At 45.1% G+C, this 21,143-nt stretch overlaps 1 protein-coding gene across 1 annotated transcript; it reads left to right on the top strand.

The window, feature by feature from the left end:
• The first annotated feature begins 3,670 nt into the window (after positions 1-3,670).
• LOC105834160 (protein NYNRIN-like) lies at positions 3,671-4,904 on the top strand. Its single transcript, XM_012676435.1, has 2 exons — positions 3,671-4,606; positions 4,704-4,904. Exons 1-2 carry the CDS (start codon positions 3,671-3,673, stop codon positions 4,902-4,904), a joined length of 1,137 nt encoding a protein of 378 aa, XP_012531889.1.
• Positions 4,905-21,143: the final 16,239 nt, after the last annotated feature.

Genomic DNA, 21,143 nt, shown 5'->3' with positions numbered 1-21,143 from the left:
ATGGAGGAGGAATTGCTATGGTTTCATGTAGACCGAAAGTGTGTCCAAGATCTGTGCGAGAGAGAAAGGTATATCATGATACTCGCTTTCTCTGCGCATGCATTAATATTATTATCTGCACCGCAGTTTCAACACTTCTTGTGCACTTTTTGTGCACTTTTGTACTTATTTACGGATTGTATGTGTGTGTGCAAAACATACAATGCCAGCCATTGTACATATAGCGTTTGACGCATGCGCAGAGAGAGCAGGTATCATGATATACCTTTCTCTCTCGCACTAATCTTGGACACACTTTCAATGCTGGCATTCCTCCTCCATGTATATATACTCAAAGGAGAATACTCACTTTTATTATAGTGCCTTCCCACATAGAAATCAAACCTCCAATAGACGTCCATTAGACGTCTGCCATGGAAGTTTAAACTTCCAGTGGACGTCCATTAGACGACTAATATAGAGCCATTAGAAATCCACAGTTCCGCATTGCGTACGTCTAATAGACCTCCATTAGACGTCGTCAAAGAAGTCTATTAGACGTTGGGTGGATTATTAATAGAGGCTTCACGAAACCTCGATGGATGACTGACGGATGTTTTGTGGATCATTAGTAGAGGCTTTATGGAGTCTCGATAGATGATTGACAAAATAAAAATTAAAAATAAAAATTTTATTTTTTTAAAATTATTTTTATTAACAGTACATACTAAATTTAGAACAAATTTTTATTAATGAATTAAATTTAAATTATATTATTTTATTTTATTCTTACTTGCCGCTGGTAAGTTTTGAACCCGGGACCTTAGGATTACGAACCTTGTACTCTATCTGCTACGCCAATTTGACTCATCGACATGGGTATACTTGTTATTGTCTACATATACCTATATGTTATAAACTAACGCAATTATATTATTTTTATAAAAGCAATTAAATTTTGTAAAACATATTAAAAATAAACAGCATTAATTTATTTACTTATAAATTTTATTGTTAAATTTATCTTTTTACATAACTTTAATAATTTGATGGAATTTGCGATCTATTTAACATTAATACTTTGAAGCGTTCAAATGGTTAATTAGATGGTTAACTATATAGATCATATATTCTAAGAAAAATTGAATAGTACATTTATTATTCTATTTTTGTTTATTATATGATGAATTTAGATTTTGTGCATTTTTTGTGCGCAATAATTGTAGACAAACCGTTATTTTTGAAAACATTATCTTTATGATAATTTTTTTAAATATCAAATGGATCTCTCGATCAAGATGTTAGTGTTGTCTGATTTTTGAGTCAACTACGACGCGCATGGACGGCTCGAAAATCGGACAGCATTGTGATATTTTTTACGAGACATTAAGCTGATATTATTTAGCTGATGCCAAGAACAACATTTTCAAGAAACTTAAATGAAACTCTTCAATGAGATATCTCCAAGACCTCTCTTAGTAGACGTCTTTGATAAATGTTACCATTTGACATCATGTCCAAGATATCTAAATGTTTTCTTTAAAAAGTTCTCTTATAAGTTTTCATTCTGACAAGTGTATTGTTTGGGTAACTTCCATAATGGAAGTAAATGTTCCATAGAGCTATGGAAGTTTAGTGAATCCCTAATGAACATCTATCTGACTTCTATCATGGAAGTAAATGTTCGCTACAGCTATGGAAGTTTAATGAATCCCTAATGGACGTCTATTTAACTTCCATCATGGAAGTAAATGTTCCATAGAGCTATGGAAGTTTAATAGATCCTTAATGGACATCTGTCTAACTTCCACCATGGAAGTAAATGTTTCATAGAGCTATGGAAGTTTAGTGGATCCCTAATAGACGTCTATCTAACTTCCACCATGGAAGAAAACATCCAATGGAGCTATGGATGTTTAATGGATCTCTAATGGATGTCTATCTAACTTCCACCACGGAGATAAACCTCCAATGGAGCCATGGAAGTTTACTGGATCCCTAATAGACGTCTATATAATTTCCGCCATGGAGGTAAACCTCCAATGGAGCTAAGGAAGTTTACTAGACCTCTAATGGACGTCCATCTGACTTCCACCATGGACATAGACGTCCCACGGATCTATGGAGGTTTAATGAACATCCAATGGACATCCACTGGATGCCAATTTCTATGTGGGTTATTAATAGGCACGTACGAGACTCTTAAAACAGAGTTAATTAAACAGTTAAACCTGTCGCAGGAGCATAAAACGCGCCTGGAGCACGAGGAAATATTAGGAGACCGAAAACCATTGCAATTTTTACGGCACCTCCGAAGTCTTGCGGGCGCTGCGGTTGGTGATAGCGTTTTGAAAACGGTGTGGCTGAGTCAATTGCTAAACTTTCTGCAGCCACACTTAGCGGCTCGCGTGAACGACGCCCTCGACCAACTCGCGGACATCGCGGACGCGATCGCGGGGGCCGTGCGTGCCCCGACGATGCAGGTCGCCGTGGCTGCCACGCCTCCAGAGCTCGGAGCAGAGACGCGGATGGAGCAGATTCGCTCGAAATGAAAATTAATCTACAGATGGCTCAGCTGCGATTACTAATGCAGCAAGAAATGGCGGAACAAACGAACAATCCCGGACCGTTATCCCGTGCGACATATACAAGACTTTATTCAGGCATTACAAGGTCGAAAAATATTTACAACAATAGACTTAGTGCGCGCGTACCATCAAATTCCGGTCGCGGAGGAAGATATACATAAGACCGCAATAACGACACCGTTTGGGATGTTCAAATTCCCTTTTATGTCGTTCTGCCTACGTAACGCGGTGCAAACATTTCAACGATTCATCGACGAGGTTTTGCTCGATTTTTGTTTCGCGTACATTGACGACATTTTGGTCTACAACGCGTCTACAACGGAGGACGAACATTATGATAATCTGAGAACGTTATTCGAACGATTAAAACAATACGGCGTGGTGGTGAATCCCGCGAAATGTACATTTGGACGATTGGAAGTACAGTTCCTGGGTTACCTGGTGTTGGAAGAAGGAATCCGGCTCCCTCCGAAACGAGTGCGCGCGATAGAAGAGTTTCCGATGCCAAAAACAGCGAAGGAGTTACGTCGGTACTTAGGCATGATGAATTTCTACAGGAGATTCGTGCCCGGGTCCGCAGAAATCCAGGCACCGTTAAACGAGCTTCTTCGAGACAACAAAAAAAACAAAGACTCGGTACAGTGGAACGCGCGGACACAAGAGGCTTTCGAAAAGTCTAAAGAAAGCATCGCGCAAGCAACGTTGCTGCCACATCCCAGGTTAAACGCAGAGCTAGCGGTATTCGCGGACGCATCAGAACATAGCGTGGGGCCGCGCTGCAACAGCGAAGCAAAAACGGATGGGAACCTCTCTGATTTTTCTCAAAAAAATTGAGTCCGGCCGAGGTCAAGTACAGTGCATTTTATCGCGAATTATTAGCAGTATATCAAGCGGTGAAATATTTCAAATACATGCTGGAGGCGCGTACATTCACAATTTATACGGACCATAAACCGTTGAGGTTTGCTTTTAAACAGAAATCCGACAAGTGCTCGCCGCGACAATTTCGTTACCTTGATTTAATCGAACAGTACACGACAGACATTCGACATATTCCGGGAACGTAAAATATAGTGGCGGATGCATTTTTGCGGATCGATGAGATGCGTACACCGATGAACTACGAGGAATTGAGCAAAGCACAGCAATCGGACGAGGAACTACAAAGATTTCGACAGCAGAACTCCGGTCTAAAAATGGAAAGAATAAAGATACCAGGAACAGAAGTAGACGTGTGGTGTGACATGTCAACGCCAACGCCGCGGTCTTTTCTGACGAGACCATTCCGGAGGAGAGCGTTTCATACGGTTCATGAGCTGGCACATCCAGGGATAAAAGCGACGGTCAGAAGCATGTCGCAGAGATATGTCTGGCCATCAATAAAAAAAGATTGCAGAAATTGGGCCCGTGAATGCATACCATGCCAGCGAACAAAAGTTACGAGACACGTGGCAGCGCCGCTGAAAGGATTCGACACGCCGTCGCGGCGATTCGAACACGTACATATAGACATAATCATATTGCCAATGTCGGAAGATAAAAGATATTGCTTGACGTGTGTGGACCGCTTTACGCGCTGGCCAGAGGCGTTTCCGTTGGAAAACCAGGCAGAGACAGTGGCTAGAGCCTTCTTCGATGGGTGGATCTGCCGATTTGGAGTCCCCTTGCGAGTGACCACGGACCAGGAAAGGCAGTTTGAATCCCAGCTGTTCCGGCAACTGAATAAGTTGGCAGGAGCGACACATTTGAGAACGGCAGCATATCATCCGCAGGCGAATGGAATGGTAGAGCGATTCCATCGCCAGCTGAAGGCAGCCATAAAATGCCACGGGAACGACCAATGGACTCGAGTACTGCCGGCCGTGCTATTGGGAATCAGAGCAGCCTGGAAGGACGACCTGCAGACGACGGCCGAGCTCGTCTACGGAGAGATGCTGCGACTCCCGGGACAGCTGCTTACTCAATGCACGGCGGAGGAGTCAGCCGATGACGCGAATTTTATTAAGAAATTACGTCATCGGTTCGATGAGCTGCGCCCGGTTGGTGGATCGTGCCACGGAGAGAGGCGCTGCTTCGTGTTCAAGGACGACAGAGCAAGTGTTCGTCCAACATGACAAACCAAAACGGATTCTGCAGCCGCCGTATGACGGTTTATTTGAAGTGGTAGAACGCGGCGATAAGAATTTCGTTGTGCGCGTGCATGGTAAACCGGTAACCATCGCTATTGATCGGCTAAAGCTGGCATATATCTTTACAGAAGGCACAGGTAAACAAGCAAGCAGAGCCGAGACCGAGAGGAACAAGGCCGCGGACGAGACGCTGGTCGGAGCCGAGTGAGCGCCACAGGAGCGTGCGCCAAGGACGACTAAATCCGGCCGCAGAGTACGCCTCCCGGACGCAAAATATAAACATTATAACGCGAATAAAGACTTTATCCGAAATTTAACGTCGATATAAATATATTTCTTTCGTCCGCCGAGATACCAGATCCTACGACTCCGTTTCGCTGCACACACACACACACACACACACACTAACGCGCTATTCACTAATAACGTGTTCGACTGGGCTAGGTTAATCGCTCCGGGAGCGATTAATGACGTCATAAGACCAATCACAGTCATTCTTCTGAAGAAGGGAATAACTGTGATTGGCCAGTTCTAGAGGAAAAAAAACCGAAACGGGTTAACCCAGCACAGGTCGAAAACGCCATAAAATACCATTAGAGTACATGCCACGAGACTGTCACTCCGGAGAGAGAGTTCTACGGACCAGATAGATGGACGTCCCCACCTCTCTCCCGCTGTTATCGCGGCGCTCGACTGGCGTTACGGTGGCAGCGGGAGAGATGGGGGACGGAAGAGAAAAGAATAATGAAGATCGAGAAGGGGACGGGTTTCCCACTTCTGCGTCCTTGACACTTAGAGAGAATTAAATGCAGAGAATTACCAGAGAATGGGATAGGGATACCAACACAAACCTCCAGAGAGGCCACGTAAGACAGATATCCAAATAAAATAAACCGGAGCGACGCCTGCTATCGGTGCGGCCGGGGAGGGGGGTCACAGGGCATCCGCATGCTTGGATCGCGTGGTCTACTGTGTTCCGCTCCGACTGGCCCCAGAGGGGCTGGGAGCTAGATGGTGGGGCCTCTGGAGATCTCTGCGGCGCCGGGTCCGGGATCGGCGTCCCGGGGTCATTATGTGCGTCCCTAGAGCAAGGGGAAACGCAAAGCATGGAAGTGGAGGAACCCCTGGTGGCGGGGCGAAAAGGCCCCCCCCCTCCTCCAGAAAGCCCGAGAAGGTTTACAAGGGGAGCAGAGGAGGCCTCAATGTCGACAATGCCCTTTAGGGTTGTGCAGATGAATTTGAACCATGCCCGTCGCGCCCAGGATCTCCTGATGCAGAGGCTCCTGAAACGGGACGGGGCACTGGGGATTATCGCTGAACCGTATAGAGTGCCAAAGGAACACCCGGCGTGGAACGGTAATGAGGCGGGCACCGTCGCCGTGACGTAGACTGGAGCACCCCTCCCATGTGTCCCAAGAGGGACCGGAAGATTATTCGTACGTACGATGGGGAAGTGGAGGTTGCTGTCTACCTGCCCCCATCGTGGACAGTCAAGGAATGCCAGCGAGAGTTGGAGGAAATTGAAGAACGCGTAAGAAGGTGCTCCCCACGCCCGAAGTTGGTGGCGGGGAACTTCAATGCCAAATCGGCCTTTTGGGGTTTCCCGCGCACTGACATTAGGCGGGAATTATTGAACACTGGGCTGCAGAGTTGGAGCTGATACTTCTAAATGAGGGCAATGTTAGCACCTGCTCAGCCTGATGGGAGAACTCCATCGTGGACATAACGTGGGTCTCCTCGCCGGCGCATGCAAGGATCCGGGCGTGGCGAGTGATTGAAGGGGCTGAGACCCTATCAGATCACAGATACATAAAATATGAGATTCTAGAGGGGGCTACATACTCGCGAATACAGGTAGATAAGTCACATAAGGCACGTAAATGGGCGGTCTTTGGACTGGACTCGGATAAATTAACGGTCTTTTTGTAGGCTGCATCGTGGTGGAAAGAATGGACGCCTGAAGACCCAGACTTTGAAGCACAAGCGACGAATCTATTGGATCTCATGACGAGAGCATGCAATTTCGCGCAATTAAACGTCTCAGGAAGGCTGATGTGAAAGCAGCGGGCCTGATAGCATGGGAGCGTCCCAGATGCGCACAGTAATAAACAGACACAGCAGGCTGAGTGAAACGGACAGACCAAATGCGCACAGACCAAATGCGCACGGACCAAATGCGCACAGTCGCAAACCTATGTAGTGCAAAGAATGCTTTGCACACACAACACACACACACACACACACACACACGGAAGGGTGCAAGGGAGGGCTTCGCCCCCCTCCCGCACCCACCCCGTCGGTAAAGGTGCCCTGAAAAGTTGCAATCTATGTGGTAAGTCTGTTGATTACTGTGTCTGTTTGGTCTGTGCGCATTTGGTCCGTGCGCATTTGGTCTGTGTCCGTTTGTTACTGTGTCCGTTTCACTCACCCTGCTGTGTTCGTTTATTACTGTGCGCATCTGGGACGCTCCCATGCTATCAGGCCCGCTGCTTTCACATCAGCCTTCCTGAGGGAATCGGGGTTGGGAGATGACAATGGAGGGGGGGCTGGATGGAATGGGTGAAGTGTGCCCCTTCCCCCCTTTTTGCCCCTTCGCGCGGTTGGCCGCCCCTCCCTCTGGGGAGCGGCGCTTGAGTTACAGGGCGCCTTTCTTCTGGGAGATACATGAATTGAGCGGGGCGGGGGCGCCTGGCCGCGAAGGATCGGCGCCTCCGTCCCGCCTCCTCTCCCCGGGCTGGTGGGCTCGAGGGGGGGCATGATGGCACGCTTAGGCGGCCGCATGAAGGGCGCTGTTGCCTCCGGCTCCCCCGATCGTGCTCCCCTTCCCTGGTTTCGAGGGTAAGAAATTGGGAGGGGGGTGACTTTCAGCCCCCTTCTTCTACTTAGAAGGAGGAAGCACCGGGGGGGGGGACGGTCAACACGCATGCATGGGTGAGGTTCGGGAGCCCCACTGACTGTCCTCGCCGGGTATGAGGACGGCCCGGGGGAAGGATAACCCCTCCCGGGCTATTCGGGGCCGAGACCACCATCTCGATCCCCAATGGAAGGGAAGGGAGAAGGTCTCCGTTAGGGCGGAGGTGGAAGTAGTGCAATCGCGTTTCCCGGGCCACCCCAATAACGCCCACGAGGCCATCCGGAGTGGTTTTAGCCGGTAGGTCCGCCCATTGCACACTCCGGGCGCGCAACCACACAGGTCCGACGCGCCGCGGGGGGCGGGAGTCCGGCATAATTTGGGCTATTCCCGGAGGCCCGGGTATCCATGAGCATCTCCATTCCATAACAAAAAGAAGGTTAGATTTTAATAAACATCCCAGATAGCACAGAGTTTAAAAAGAACTCAATGGTATGTCACTAATTATGAATTCTTTTTAAGATACAAAAATAATTATTTGTATAAAAATAATTCTTTTTGCATCTCAAAAAGAATTCATAATTGGTGACATACAATTGAGTTCTTTTTTAACTCTCTGTGCTATCTGGGATGGCACACATTAAATATATTAATTAATAATATTAATTTTTACATCGATTACATTATATTTATTTGTAATACGTACAATACAGTATATGTAGTAAATTTTTACATAAATACAAATGCAGTTTAAATAAAAGTACAGCAATAATTTAATGTCTATCTCATTACGTTTCTTGTTCGTTAACTTAATAAAATCTTCACACGTAATATGACAGAATTGTACAGCTATTCGCTCAAAAATCTCCCAATCTTAGGAAAGATTGCACCAAATTTTGTCTCAAAATCGAGCAGATATTCCTTAAAATCTATATATATCTTCGATTTATCCAACCAGGCAAAATTCTGATTCTCGTCAAACAAATGTGCGTATTCTTGCAATTGGATATTTACAAACCAAACGACCAGATCTTTCTTATAAAAAAAGAGATGTTTCAAACATTACCGTACGTTTGCTTTTGCTTATACTAAATCTACAAATATTTCTATGATGTACATACTTCACTTTAGGATGCAATTCTGATAATACTAAACTGATAATACTAAACATCCTTCCGTTAAGTGATTGAAATGCTTAAAAATTTAACCCAAAAAGACTTGATTGAAATCCGCTGTAATCTGCTGGGCCAACTCATCCTGAATCTGACAAACCTTATGTTCAAACAAAGATAAAATACTTAATCAAAGGATCAATTCTATTAATTATTAGCTCTTACAATATAATGTGAAAAAAGCACTTTATCCATATAAACGACTGTGGCGCAGTGAGTTGTGTGTCTGCTCTCTGTGCAGGAGACTTGGATTCAAAACCGCGTAATCAGAGAGCGGACACAACTCACTGTGTCACAATCATTATCTTTATTTTGGAAAAAAGTAGTGTAAATAAATTACTTTTGAAATTTTTATGGAAATCAATCTGGCATAAAATGTTTGTAGGGTACGAATTAAAAATACATTTTGCGTCCTTACTTGATCAGATAATTGCCTTATTTATGACATGTCTAAGTAGCTGTTAAAATGTTGCATCATCTGCATCACTCCTTGTAATGGTAAAATAATTTCTCCATTGTTTCCTTTGTGTTAATACTCTGAAACCAAAGAAATCCGCAGTAGATTTTATAATTTTAAGACAATGTCTAAATAAGATAGTGCCTATATATTTTTAATATGCGTACTTTAGATTATCTACTCCTTCCACTAGCATATGCAAATAATCGAAAGTAAAGTGTCGATAGCTTCATGGTCTTCACTTAGAATCACTTTAATTCGATTGCCACGGTACCACAAGTCCCAGTTGATCACATATTAGACTTACAATTCAAACTTCGGTAGATAGTACGGTAAATGGTACACGTACCATCCTAACCAAAAAATATATATCATTCTTGGAGAAAAATGAATTGAAAAAAATGCATATAAAACATTGCATATGTAAATTAATATTGCAACATATTAACTAAATCAGACTAAATCAGAATCAACACACAATTACTTACTGAAATTCCTCAAACTTGTTGTTATCATGTTGCACGTTGCTTGTCATGAGAGTACATACTTCAATATCTATCGTATGCTAATCTGAGGTAGCTTTAACTAATAATACCAGAACCAACATTTATTCCTGAAGGTGTTTACAGATTCTATGGGCTATTTGCTACTCCTCGTCCGAAACCACTTCTGCAAAATTGATTAATGGTTTATATAGAAATAAACTTTGACAGAATTAATAAGATAATTATAGAAAATTATAAAATAATTTGTAAAAAATATTACAAGAAAAAATTATTCAAGTTGCATTCGTATGCATAAAATTTTCTTGCATCTTAGATTTCACTTTATTATATACCTTCAGATTCCTCTTCTGGTTCTACTGTGTCTTCATCTCCTGACCTGACTTCTGTCTCGTCTATCTTTGCATTTCCATCTTCTGATCTGTTATTGCTGTTTCAAATAGACATGCACGCAGATTGCTCTCTGATAACAGTGACTTTCCTCTCCTAAAATGCAATTAGATTAAATTTGTCTCGCTGTTACTTTAAGATTACTTGATGCCATATTAATTTTATTAATATGCTTATATTTTCTACGATTGTACTGATCTCATTATACGATTGCAAATTAGACATTAATTTATATATAATGTGTGCTAAACTTAAGTTAATTATATAAAAAGATTCACACTGTTGTGTGGAAGCGCCTTTCTAGTGGAGAATGAAGAATTGAGATGCTTTATGAGTCTCAACAAGTCAGCCACAGTTTTTACAACAGAAGCTTGCGCAATAGCAAAGGCATTGGAATGGACATTGCACAACAAAATTTACAAAAATATCTTGATACTTACAGACAGCTTGAGCACACTTAAGGCAATATAAACAATAATGAAATAGCACTAAATACGAACAACTGCATCCTAGAAATCAGAAAATGGTATCACAAGATAACCAAAGAGCGTAACATAAAAATAGTCATTGCATGGATCCCTGCACACAAAAAAATCTGATGCAACAAAGAGGTAGATGGGTTAGCAAAAGAAGCTACCGAGGAAATGCAAAAGAGATTAAAATACCAGGCAGAGACATAAGAAACAAATACATAGAAGATTTGACACAAGAAAACAATAAAGAGTTACAAGCAAGACTTAAGGGAAAATTCTATTTTGAAAATTTCTACAGGAGTGAAGAGAGAAGTCCATGGTTCATAGGAACGGACATACCAAGGTTACATTCCAAAACGTCCTTTCCGAGGAAAATTTTACTCGATGTAATATAGAATACGTTACGTGTACTATATATTTCGAGTAAAATTTTCCTCGGAAAGGACGTTTTGGAATATAGCCCAAGAAGAGCAGTGATACTCTTTAATAGGCTAAGATCCAATCACTACAACCTAAATTCAAGCTTAGCGCGCAAAGGTTATATAGAAGACACCAGATGTCAGTGCGATAGCGAGAGTGTAGGGATAAGTATGAATGTTATCACGCACGTGGCGTAATTAAATTAAGATCGTGTGAGGGATCGTCGCACGGAAGTCCCTACGACTTCCGTGTGTTACCGGGATAACTAACAGGACACTGGAGTCAAACAGTAATAACATTTATTGGAACGGAGGAAAGATATTACAGAGCACGCCGGTAAGGCGTGTAGCGGAGCGCGAGACCAATGGCGGACTAATTTCCCGCCGGAAGAAGAAGGACCCACAGCGCCACGTAGGCGCGGGTCATGCGATACATAGATGCGCATGGCTAGTCGCCACACACTCCCCCCCGAGTGTTAACGATGGAGAGAATGTTTACAATAGGCACTTAAGTGGCTATAAATAATATCACAATTCGTTGCGGTAGGAACAATCTTTTACAAGTTAACGCTGCTTACAACTATGTAGTATACGCAGGTTGAATGCAATTGCAAAACGAAGAGGTATAAAATTTCTTAAACGTAACGCTGCTTAGAACTAGAGAGTAGACGCAACTTGAGTACGAAAGGTACTAGAAAATAGAAATTCTTTGAACGTAGCGCTGCTTAGAACTAATGAGTAGACGCAGACTAGACGGAACAATAAGGAATACTAATTGATACAAGAACAAAACGCTTAAGACTAATACAAAAATGTGGACTTAAAACTAGCGCACGCAAGACTATATACTTAGTGACGGAATTCTCACGGTCTTTAATGTTACAACTTGAATTGCACTTTTTTCTTTGGACCGGAATACGTTTTCAGAGATCCTTGAGGAGGATTTACAGAGGTCGGAGTCTTATCCGCTTGCTCGGACGATGACGGAACCTTAACTAACGGGGGATCGTCTGAATCGCCGGGTAAGAGGTGCGCGGGTTTAAGACGTTCAACGGAAATTGACACAGGTCTGCCGTTGACCTCAATAGAAAAAACTTTGTCGGTGGTACGTTCGAGCACCTTATAGGGGCCGGAGTACGGTCGCTCCAAGGGCTTCTTAACGTTGTCCTTGCGTAAGAAAACATGAGAACAGGAAAATAGATCCTTAAAAACAAATGCGCGTTTTTTATAGTGATGCGCGACCGGAACTGGCTTCACCCGACGCATGTGCTGCCGGAAATCCTCGACAAAGATCTGAGGATCCGGAGAGAAATCCTCCTGGAGAAAGAATTCACCAGGGATTCTTAAGACGGTGCCGTAGAGAAACTCGGCAGGCGAGACTTTGGTGTCGAGACGTACGTGCGTACGTAAACCAAGTAGAACGGTCGGGAGAACCTTAGTCCAATCGGGAGAGTCATGGCACATAATGGCCGCCTTCAATGAACGATGCCAACGTTCGACCATGCCGTTAGACGCAGGGTGATATGCCGTAGTGCGAATCCGTCTGCAACCTAAGAATTTGAGCAGGGCCGAAAATAGTTGCGACTCGAACTGAGTGCCTTGATCAGTCGTAAGTATACGAGGTGCACCGAATCGAGCGATCCAATTCTCGTAAAACGCTTTAGCCACCGTTTGAGCAGTAATATCTGCGATAGGAATCGCTTCTGGCCAGCGAGAGAAACGGTCGATCATGGTCAGGCAATACGTGAAACCGTTACTGGGCTGCAAAGGTCCGACGATATCTAAATGGATATGATCAAAGCGCCCGTCTGGCGCGGTAAACTGCGCGGGCTCGAGCTTGACATGTCGGGAAACCTTGCTTTGTTGGCAATCAATGCACTTGCTTGCCCAATCTGTAACGTCATGAGAAAGGTTAGGCCAAATGTAACGTTGTCGGATGACACGATCAGTAACCTTCGCGCTAGGATGCGCGGGGTTATGGAAAAGGTCGAAGACCTGTCTTCTTAGAGATACCGGAATGTAGGGCCGTATCGAGTTCCCTGACAATTCGCAGTAGAGCTCCGTGTTAGAAGTTCCCCAAATTAATTTTTTAAACTTTAAAGAAGAAGAGTTGGAGGCCAGCAAATGCTTAAGCTCCTCGTCCTCTCTTTGCTGAGCGGCAAGGTCGACCAACTCGATCTCAACTGGGAGGCGGAGAGCCTCGATTCGAGAAAGGCTATCGGCAACTACGTTGTCCGAACCTGCAAGATATTCAAACGCTGTAGTGAATTGAGCTATGAATGACAGCTGTCGAGCTTGCCTCGGAGAAGCCTTATCAGCACGCTGATTAAAGGCATAAACAAGAGGTTTATGGTCCGTGAGGACTTTGAAAATGCGACCTTCGAGGAAGTGCCGGAAAAATTTGATGGACTCATAGATAGCAGTAAGTTCGCGATCATACGCGCTGTAATTCCTTTGGGCGGGCGTAAATTTACGTGAAAAGAAAGCCAGAGGCTTCCAACCCTCAGGAAATTTTTGCTCGAGGACGGCCCCCATCGAAAAATCCGAAGCATCTGAAACAAGACGAGTTTCTGCCGAAGCGGAAGGGTGAGCCAACAACGCGGCGTTAGCCAGGTCAGATTTTGTTGTAGCAAACGCGGTTTCAGCCTCGGGAGTCCAAGAAATTTCACGCTTGTCGTTCTTACGCGAATCGGTAAGGTAGACATGTAAAGGTGCCTGCACACGGGCAGCATGTGGAAGACTACGTCTGTAAAAATTTACTGCACCGAGAAAACGGCGTAAGTCCGCAACGGTATGCGGTTTCGGAAAGTTGCTGATGGCAGCAACTTTTTCCGAGGAAGGCTTGATGCCATCTTTATTGACGAGATGTCCGAGAAACGTAATTTCCGGCACGCCAAGAATGCATTTCGACGGGTTGATTACTAACCCGAATTCTTTGAGTTTTTGCAAGACAATGCGTAGATGCTCCCTATGCTCCTCTTCGGAGGAGGAGGCAATAAGGATATCATCTATGTATACAAAAGCGAAGTCCAAGTCTCTCAGCGCGTGATGGATATACCGCTGGAAAGTTTGAGCGGCATTCCGCAAACCGAAAGTCATGCAAACAAACTCGAATAAACCGAACGGGGTTATCACCGCCGTTTTCGGAATGTCAGCCTCAGCCACCGGGATCTGATGGTAGGCTTTAAATAAGTCAAGGGACGAAAAAATGTTTTTCCCCAACAGGTTGGCGGAAAAATCGTGTAAGTATGGAATTGGGTATTTGTCCGGAATAGTCACGACATTAAGGCGACGGTAGTCACCGCAAAAACGCCATTCGCCGCTTTTCTTGCGCACCAAGTGCGCCGGACTAGCCCACGGGCTACAGGAAGGCCTGCAAATGCCCAACTCCATAAGACGTTTTATTTTGGCCTTAGCCGCTTTTAATTTGTCGGGAGGAAGCCGACGAGGCCGCTCCGTACATGGAGGACCGGAAGTCAAAATGTGGTGTTCGACAGCACCTGCGACGGGGGAAGCCGATTTCGCGGAACCAATAACCTGCGGAAATTTCGCCAAGATGTCCGCGAAGGTAGAACTGTTGTCAACCATCGATATTTTGGTTTCGGGGACGTTCAATACCCGGCCGATGGTCGCGAGAGACGTGACGCTGTCGACAAGCCGACGCCCGTGTAAGTTAACGATTAGCTTATAATGCGTAAGCACATCCGCGCCGAGGATGGCATACGGTACGTCAGCGACTCGGAAACACCACGTGATTGGGCGGCGCAAGCCTAAGTCAAGAGTAAGACGGCGTTCACCATAAGTGTTTATCTTGGTGTTATTCGCGGCAAAGAGTTGAAGCTCGGAAGGAGCTGAACGATCGCGTAACGAGGCGGGGAGTATCGAAATCTCCGCGCCCGTGTCAACCAGAAAACGTTGACCGGAAGTCCGATCGTACACGTGCAGACGGCTTTGTGTCGCCCCCTCGTCCCGAACCGTCTCCGCGCGGGACGGGCGCTCTAGTTTTCCGAGTCGCCTTCGTCCTTCCACGTACACGGTTTTCGGCAAGACGTCGCCTTCGAGCCGTATTTTCTATGGACGTAGCAGTAGCCGGACTGCTTGTCCGAACTATCTACCGCGTCACCCTTTTTATTTGAATTTCGCTTGCGCGACGGCGAACGCGCTCGACTAGATTTAACCAAATGGTTGGTGAGAGTCTGTAACTGCTTAGTGATTTTATCCAGCCTCTCGTCCAAGCTCGGAGGAGCAGCGGATTTGTCTCGTTTACGGCCCTTAGCGGGCGCGACCGTGGCGACTGCGGCGACATTACCTGCTCCCGCGTCGGAAGCTTCGACGAACTTATCCGCCATAACGGCTAATCGATTTAGGTCTGAGACTTCGGAGACCATGAGAACAGCCCGGCACGGAGCCGGCAACTGATCTAGGAAAACAGTACGCAATACATCCTCTGAGCAACCCGAATCTAATGCGCGGAGGCGCGTTAATACGAGCGACGGCTTGCCGCAGGTCGAAACCTGGCCCTTGATCAATTGTCGTAGACGCGATTCGGACGAGCTACCATACGTCGCGATCAGCCGAGCCTTGATCTGCTCGTAAATATCCGCGGGACGCGGCTCCGCCGTCAATAAGTCCTGGACGGTCTGGAGCGCTTCTAAATCTAGTTTTTCGGCGATGAAATCCGCTCTCGTCACCGAATTCCTGATTCCGGCGTTTCTAAGGGTTATCTCAGCCCGAACAAACCAGATCGCGGGGTTGTCGCGACAGAAGTTCGCAATCTTAGGCTGCCGATACAACGCCGCGACATTCCCAGGCGCCGCGACGTCGACGGCCTGCTGGGCATCCTGAGCGCCCCGGAGGCGGGCGATCTCATCGCGCAGCGAAGCGAGCTCGGCTAGTAACACGCGGTCTTCCTCGTTAGGCATTTTCGAACGACGCGAGCGCGACGCGCGAACGATCAAAAAAAAAAAAAAACAGAAACGAAACGCCTCCTCGAACCCTGGGACCACGCGCGAGACCGCACGGCAACGCGCGTGGTGACAAAAGAAATGTCTCACGGAAACAGATGCCGCACGAGCAAGGCGTACGCGGCCACGAGCGAGGGAACCGGGGGGTAACTAACGCGCGTAGCAACAAGGAATGCGCCAACCCGCTACAAAAATGACAGAGCACTAACGCTGAGAAACGCCGGAATTACAAAATTAGACTAACTAGCGCGATGACGCCATTGCGAGGAATATCGGAGACCAAAAGAATTTCTCACGATATTCCACGCAGTATCGAACAAAAATAAGGGTACCGGGAAGATGACCGCAGAGGCAGTGGCCCGGACTGTCCCTGCGCCGCATCGGAGACGATGACGATGGCTGGAGTCACCTCAAAAATGGCGGTCCATGGGGCGCTCTCCACGTGGTGGAAGTTCGTGCTGCGCGCGCGTCCCAAAACTCCAAATCGTTCCCGGCGAAGACGTGCTTCGCGCACGACCGTCGGAAGACGGATTTCAAGAATACGTGCTTCGCGCACGACCGTCGGAGGACGGATTTCTTGAATACGTGCTTCGCGCACGACCGTCGGAGGACGGGTTTCTTGAAGCGGCGTAGCGCGCCGAACGTTGCTGCGGGTCCCAAACCGCAGGCAACGGTGCACAAGGGCGAAGAGAATGCACTCACGCGACACGAAAATGTCGCCGCGCGCGCGCTCGCCTGGCGCGAGGCCGGCGCCGGTATGTTCTAGATCGAGCGTCCTGAGAAGGACGCTGGGACGACTTCGCCGAGCCCTCCGATTAAGTAAGGCTCAGGAGGAATGAGTCCGCCTTCACGCACTCCGTGGCTTTCACTCGCGACGATTTTCCCGCGCACATCACGTCGGGGTCACCAATTGTAGGGATAAGTATGAATGTTATCACGCACGTGGCGTAATTAAATTAAGATCGTGTGAGGGATCGTCGCACGGAAGTCCCTACGACTTCCGTGTGTTACCGGGATAACTAACAGGACACTGGAGTCAAACAGTAACAACATTTATTGGAACGGAGGAAAGATATTACAGAGCACGCCGGTAAGGCGTGTAGCGGAGCGCGAGACCAATGGCGGACTAATTTCCCGCCGGAAGAAGAAGGACCCACAGCGCCACGTAGGCGCGGGTCATGCGATACATAGATGCGCATGGTTAGTCGCCACAAGAGAGAGGAACTGGACCATCTAGTATTTAGTTGCAATATCAATGCTCTAGTTTACACCGAGCACTTGGTACGCGTATCAAGTAGTGAATTTAAGCTGATCAGCCAATAATTAAACACATTCACTAGTTATTTATTATTTGATACGCGTACCAAGTGCTTGGTGTAAACTAGGTCTATGATGAAACAAGAATGGAAATAAACCTAACTAAATAATTGAACCTAACTAAATAATTGAACAACGTAAGAGCTAGCAGGCCAGACGGGAGCGTCCCAGATGCGCACAGTAACAAACGGACACCACCAATCAGATTACTGGGTTGGTTAGGATTAGGATGAATTTATAGAATTTGATTGGTGGTGTACGTTTGTTACTGTGCGCATCTGGCGGGACTCACTCAGCCAGACAGTGTCTGGAGTTGGCTGAAGAAAGAAGAACTGAGCACACTCAAGATAGTCTACAAATTTATCAAGTCAATAGGAAGAATAATATAAGAAGGAATGGCAGAATAATAGCCCGACAAAGATAAGAGTCATACGTGTCATATATCTGCATCAGATCAGACACCACAAACCACAAAAAAAATCCGTCCTATTTTAACACGCGCTACTATTGTTCCGCGTGTAGGTCTGTTACTCCTTAACAGCGTGAAATGTTAAAAGCATGGAATTTCAATGTATTTCCGACAGTACATGTAAGCTATATGGGCTAGTTCCCAAAGGCTGTATCTTTATACTCTATAATAAAAAAAAAACGCTCTCACTAAAAGATGTCTTATGGCTCCAGCAGACCAGCGCGATTCTGTCGCGCGCGACGCGCTATATCCAATGAGCGACCACCTTTCCGCTCATCTCTGTACGCCCATTGAATATCGCACGTCGCACGCGACGGAAATCGCGCTGGTCTGCCAGAGCCCTTATGCTTAAAGATCTATAATCAAAGATGCGCCAATAGCCCCCCACCATGACTCCACCATCTTGTACCCATACGGTGACTGGATGGGGGCTGGGGCCGGGGGCTGGGATCTTTGAGTATATATACATGGAGGAGGAATGCCAGCATTGAAAGTGTGTCCAAGATCTGTGCGAGAGAGAAAGGTATATCATGATACCTGCTCTCTCTGCGCATGCGTCAAACGCTATATGTACAATGGCTGGCATTGTATGTTTTACACACACACATACAATCCGTAAATAAGTACAAAAGTGCACAAGAAGTGTTGAAACTGCGGTGCAGATAATGATATTAACGCATGCGCAGAGAAAGCGAGTATCATGATATACCTTTCTTTCTCGCACAGATCTTGGACACACTTTCGGTCTACATGAAACTAAGGCACTATAAAAGTGAGTATTCTCACGTCCGCCATTTTTCTTCAAACTAGTCAAGTAACTAGCATGATGTTTTATATACAGGGTGTCCCTAAGCACCCACGCCAATGCTTGTAAAGAGGTAGAAGGGATCGAGATGAACATACAGGTCCAATATTTTCTTGGGTTAGGTTTACAAATAATCGAGATATCAATTTTTTAAATTGTGCGAATGAGAGCGCGCCGCGGCGCGCCGTAGGAAGAGCCGAGCCGCTCGAGCCGTAGCGCGGCCCACTGTGTGAAGAATTGGCTGCCGGCGGCGGGGAGAAGGAGGAGAAGCGGCGCCGCTGCCTGTGCTTCGCCGCCCTCACGTCCCGCAGCACCGCGTCTAGACTCGCATCAATGGCCGCTCTCGCCTCCCACCGCACCGCGCCTAGACTCGCGTCGTTACGCACATTCGCAATTACTTGACAAAATTATTTAGCAAAGATAGGGACAAATTAAAATCGTAATAAACTTCTGTGATTGAGAAAGTCGAAAGAGAGAAAGCGATGGAAACTTATGGAATCTTAAAATAATCTAATTTCTATCGTAATTGTGAATATAGTAAACTAATGATAGTTTTCGGTACATTGACGATATATTCTTTCTTTTTCCTAAATATCTTATTTACAGTATCATACAACTCGAATTTTGTTTTCTTATCGAATTGTATCGTACTGTTAAATCCTTGATAAAAACATTGATAAAAATTCGTAAATTTATTCGTCAAATCATTATCGTAAATTCACGATTGATTCTCAAATTGATAGTTTTTTTTTTCGTCTATTATAATATTTGCTACATCGAGTTCTCTCATCGTTATCTTTTTTCTCTTACACGATATATTCATAAATATTTCTTCATATTTAATCAAAATGATGCAACAATGGAACAAACTTTTCTAACAGAAAATGCGAGAACGATAGAAAATAATATCATTTCTTTAAATTTGTTCCTTTTGATTTAGAGATGGATTATAAAATAGAAATCAATTAAATTCTCGTGTTTCAATTTTAAATAAATCACTGAAAATCTATCGTAATTAATAATGCAATTAAAGATAGCAGAAACTCTAAGTTTTCTATGGTCATGAAAGAAAACTTAGAGTTGTATTGACAATACGTGATGTTGAACGTTAATCTCTAAGCATAATTATCGTAGAAGACGCATCGCCCCTAATCTATTGTTGCACGCGTACTGCACGCGTCGCCCGGCCGCGCGAGTCAGCTGGTTGCTATAGAGAAGAACGTTGTCGTATTGCTGTTTATATCGGTTCTCGAGCTGTCGAGCTCGTGTATCGGAGTGTTTTGAATAAATTTCGTTTTTTTTTTAAGAAAATGTGCTATCCTATTTCGTGTACACCAATCACTGTTGCTCACTTATCTAATTGATTTCTATTTCATAATTCATCGCTTCTCTAAATCAAAAAGAACAAATTTAAAGAAATGATATTTTCTATCGTTCTAGCATTTCCTGTTGGGAAAGTTCGATCCATTTTTGCATCATTTTGATTAAATATGAAGAAATATTAATGAATATATCGTGTAAAAGAAAAAATATAACGATGAGAGAACTCGATGTAGCAAATATTATAATAGACGAAAAAAAAAACTATTAATTTGAGAATCAATCGTGAATTTACGATAATGATTTGACGAATAAATTTACGAATTTTTATCAATGTTTTCATCAAGGATTTAACAGTACGATACAATTCGACAAGAAACAAAGTTCGAGTTGTATGATACTGTAAATAAGATATTTAAGAAAAAGAAAGAATATATCGTCAATGTACCGAAAACTATCATTAGTTTACTATATTCACAATTACGATAGAAATTAGATTATTTTAAGATTCGATAAGTTTCCATCGCTTTCTCTCTTTCGACTTTCTCAATCACAGAAGTTTATTACGGTTTTAATTTGTCCCTATCTTTGCTAAATAATTTTGTCAAGTAATTGCGAATGTGCGTAACGACGCGAGTCTAGGCGCGGTGCGGTGGGAGGCGAGAGCGGCCATTGATGCGAGTCTAGACGCGGTGCTGCGGGACGTGAGGGCGGCGAAGCACAGGCAGCGGCGCCGCTTCTCCTTCTTCTCCCCGCCGCCGGCAGCCAATGCTTCACACAGTGGGCCGCGCTACGGCTCGAGCGGCTCGGCTCTTTCTACGGCGCGCCGCGGCGCGCTCTCATTCGCACAATTTAAAAAATTGATATCTCGATTATTTGTAAACCTAACCCAAGAAAATATTGGACCTGTATGTTCATCTCGATCCCTTCTACCTCTTTACAAGCATTGGCGTGGGTGCTTAGGGACACCCTGTATATAATACATCGCAATAACTTTTACAGTCTCAAGATCATAAATATCGTGTCTTCGTTTTATTGTCGCATAAAATTTGGCGTTTCCAAACATTATTGACGTATATATGTACAAAATATACCTAACTTTTCATGCTAGTTACTTGCTAGTTTGAAGAAAAATGGCGGACGTGAGAATACCTACTTTTCTAGTGCTCTAATGAAACCATAGCAATTCCTCCTCCATGTATATATACTCAAAGGCTGGGATCTGGGGCTGGGGTCTGGAATAGTGGAGATAGTAAACAATGCGAGTCTGCTCCAAGTTGTACGCAGCCATATAACAAATGCAAATT

The sequence above is a fragment of the Monomorium pharaonis genome, chromosome 8, assembly GCF_013373865.1.
Source record: "Monomorium pharaonis isolate MP-MQ-018 chromosome 8, ASM1337386v2, whole genome shotgun sequence".
Taxonomy (NCBI): domain Eukaryota; kingdom Metazoa; phylum Arthropoda; class Insecta; order Hymenoptera; family Formicidae; genus Monomorium; species Monomorium pharaonis.
The sequence above is the reverse complement of the archived record's forward strand: the minus strand, read 5'-3'. Positions and strand labels throughout refer to the sequence as shown.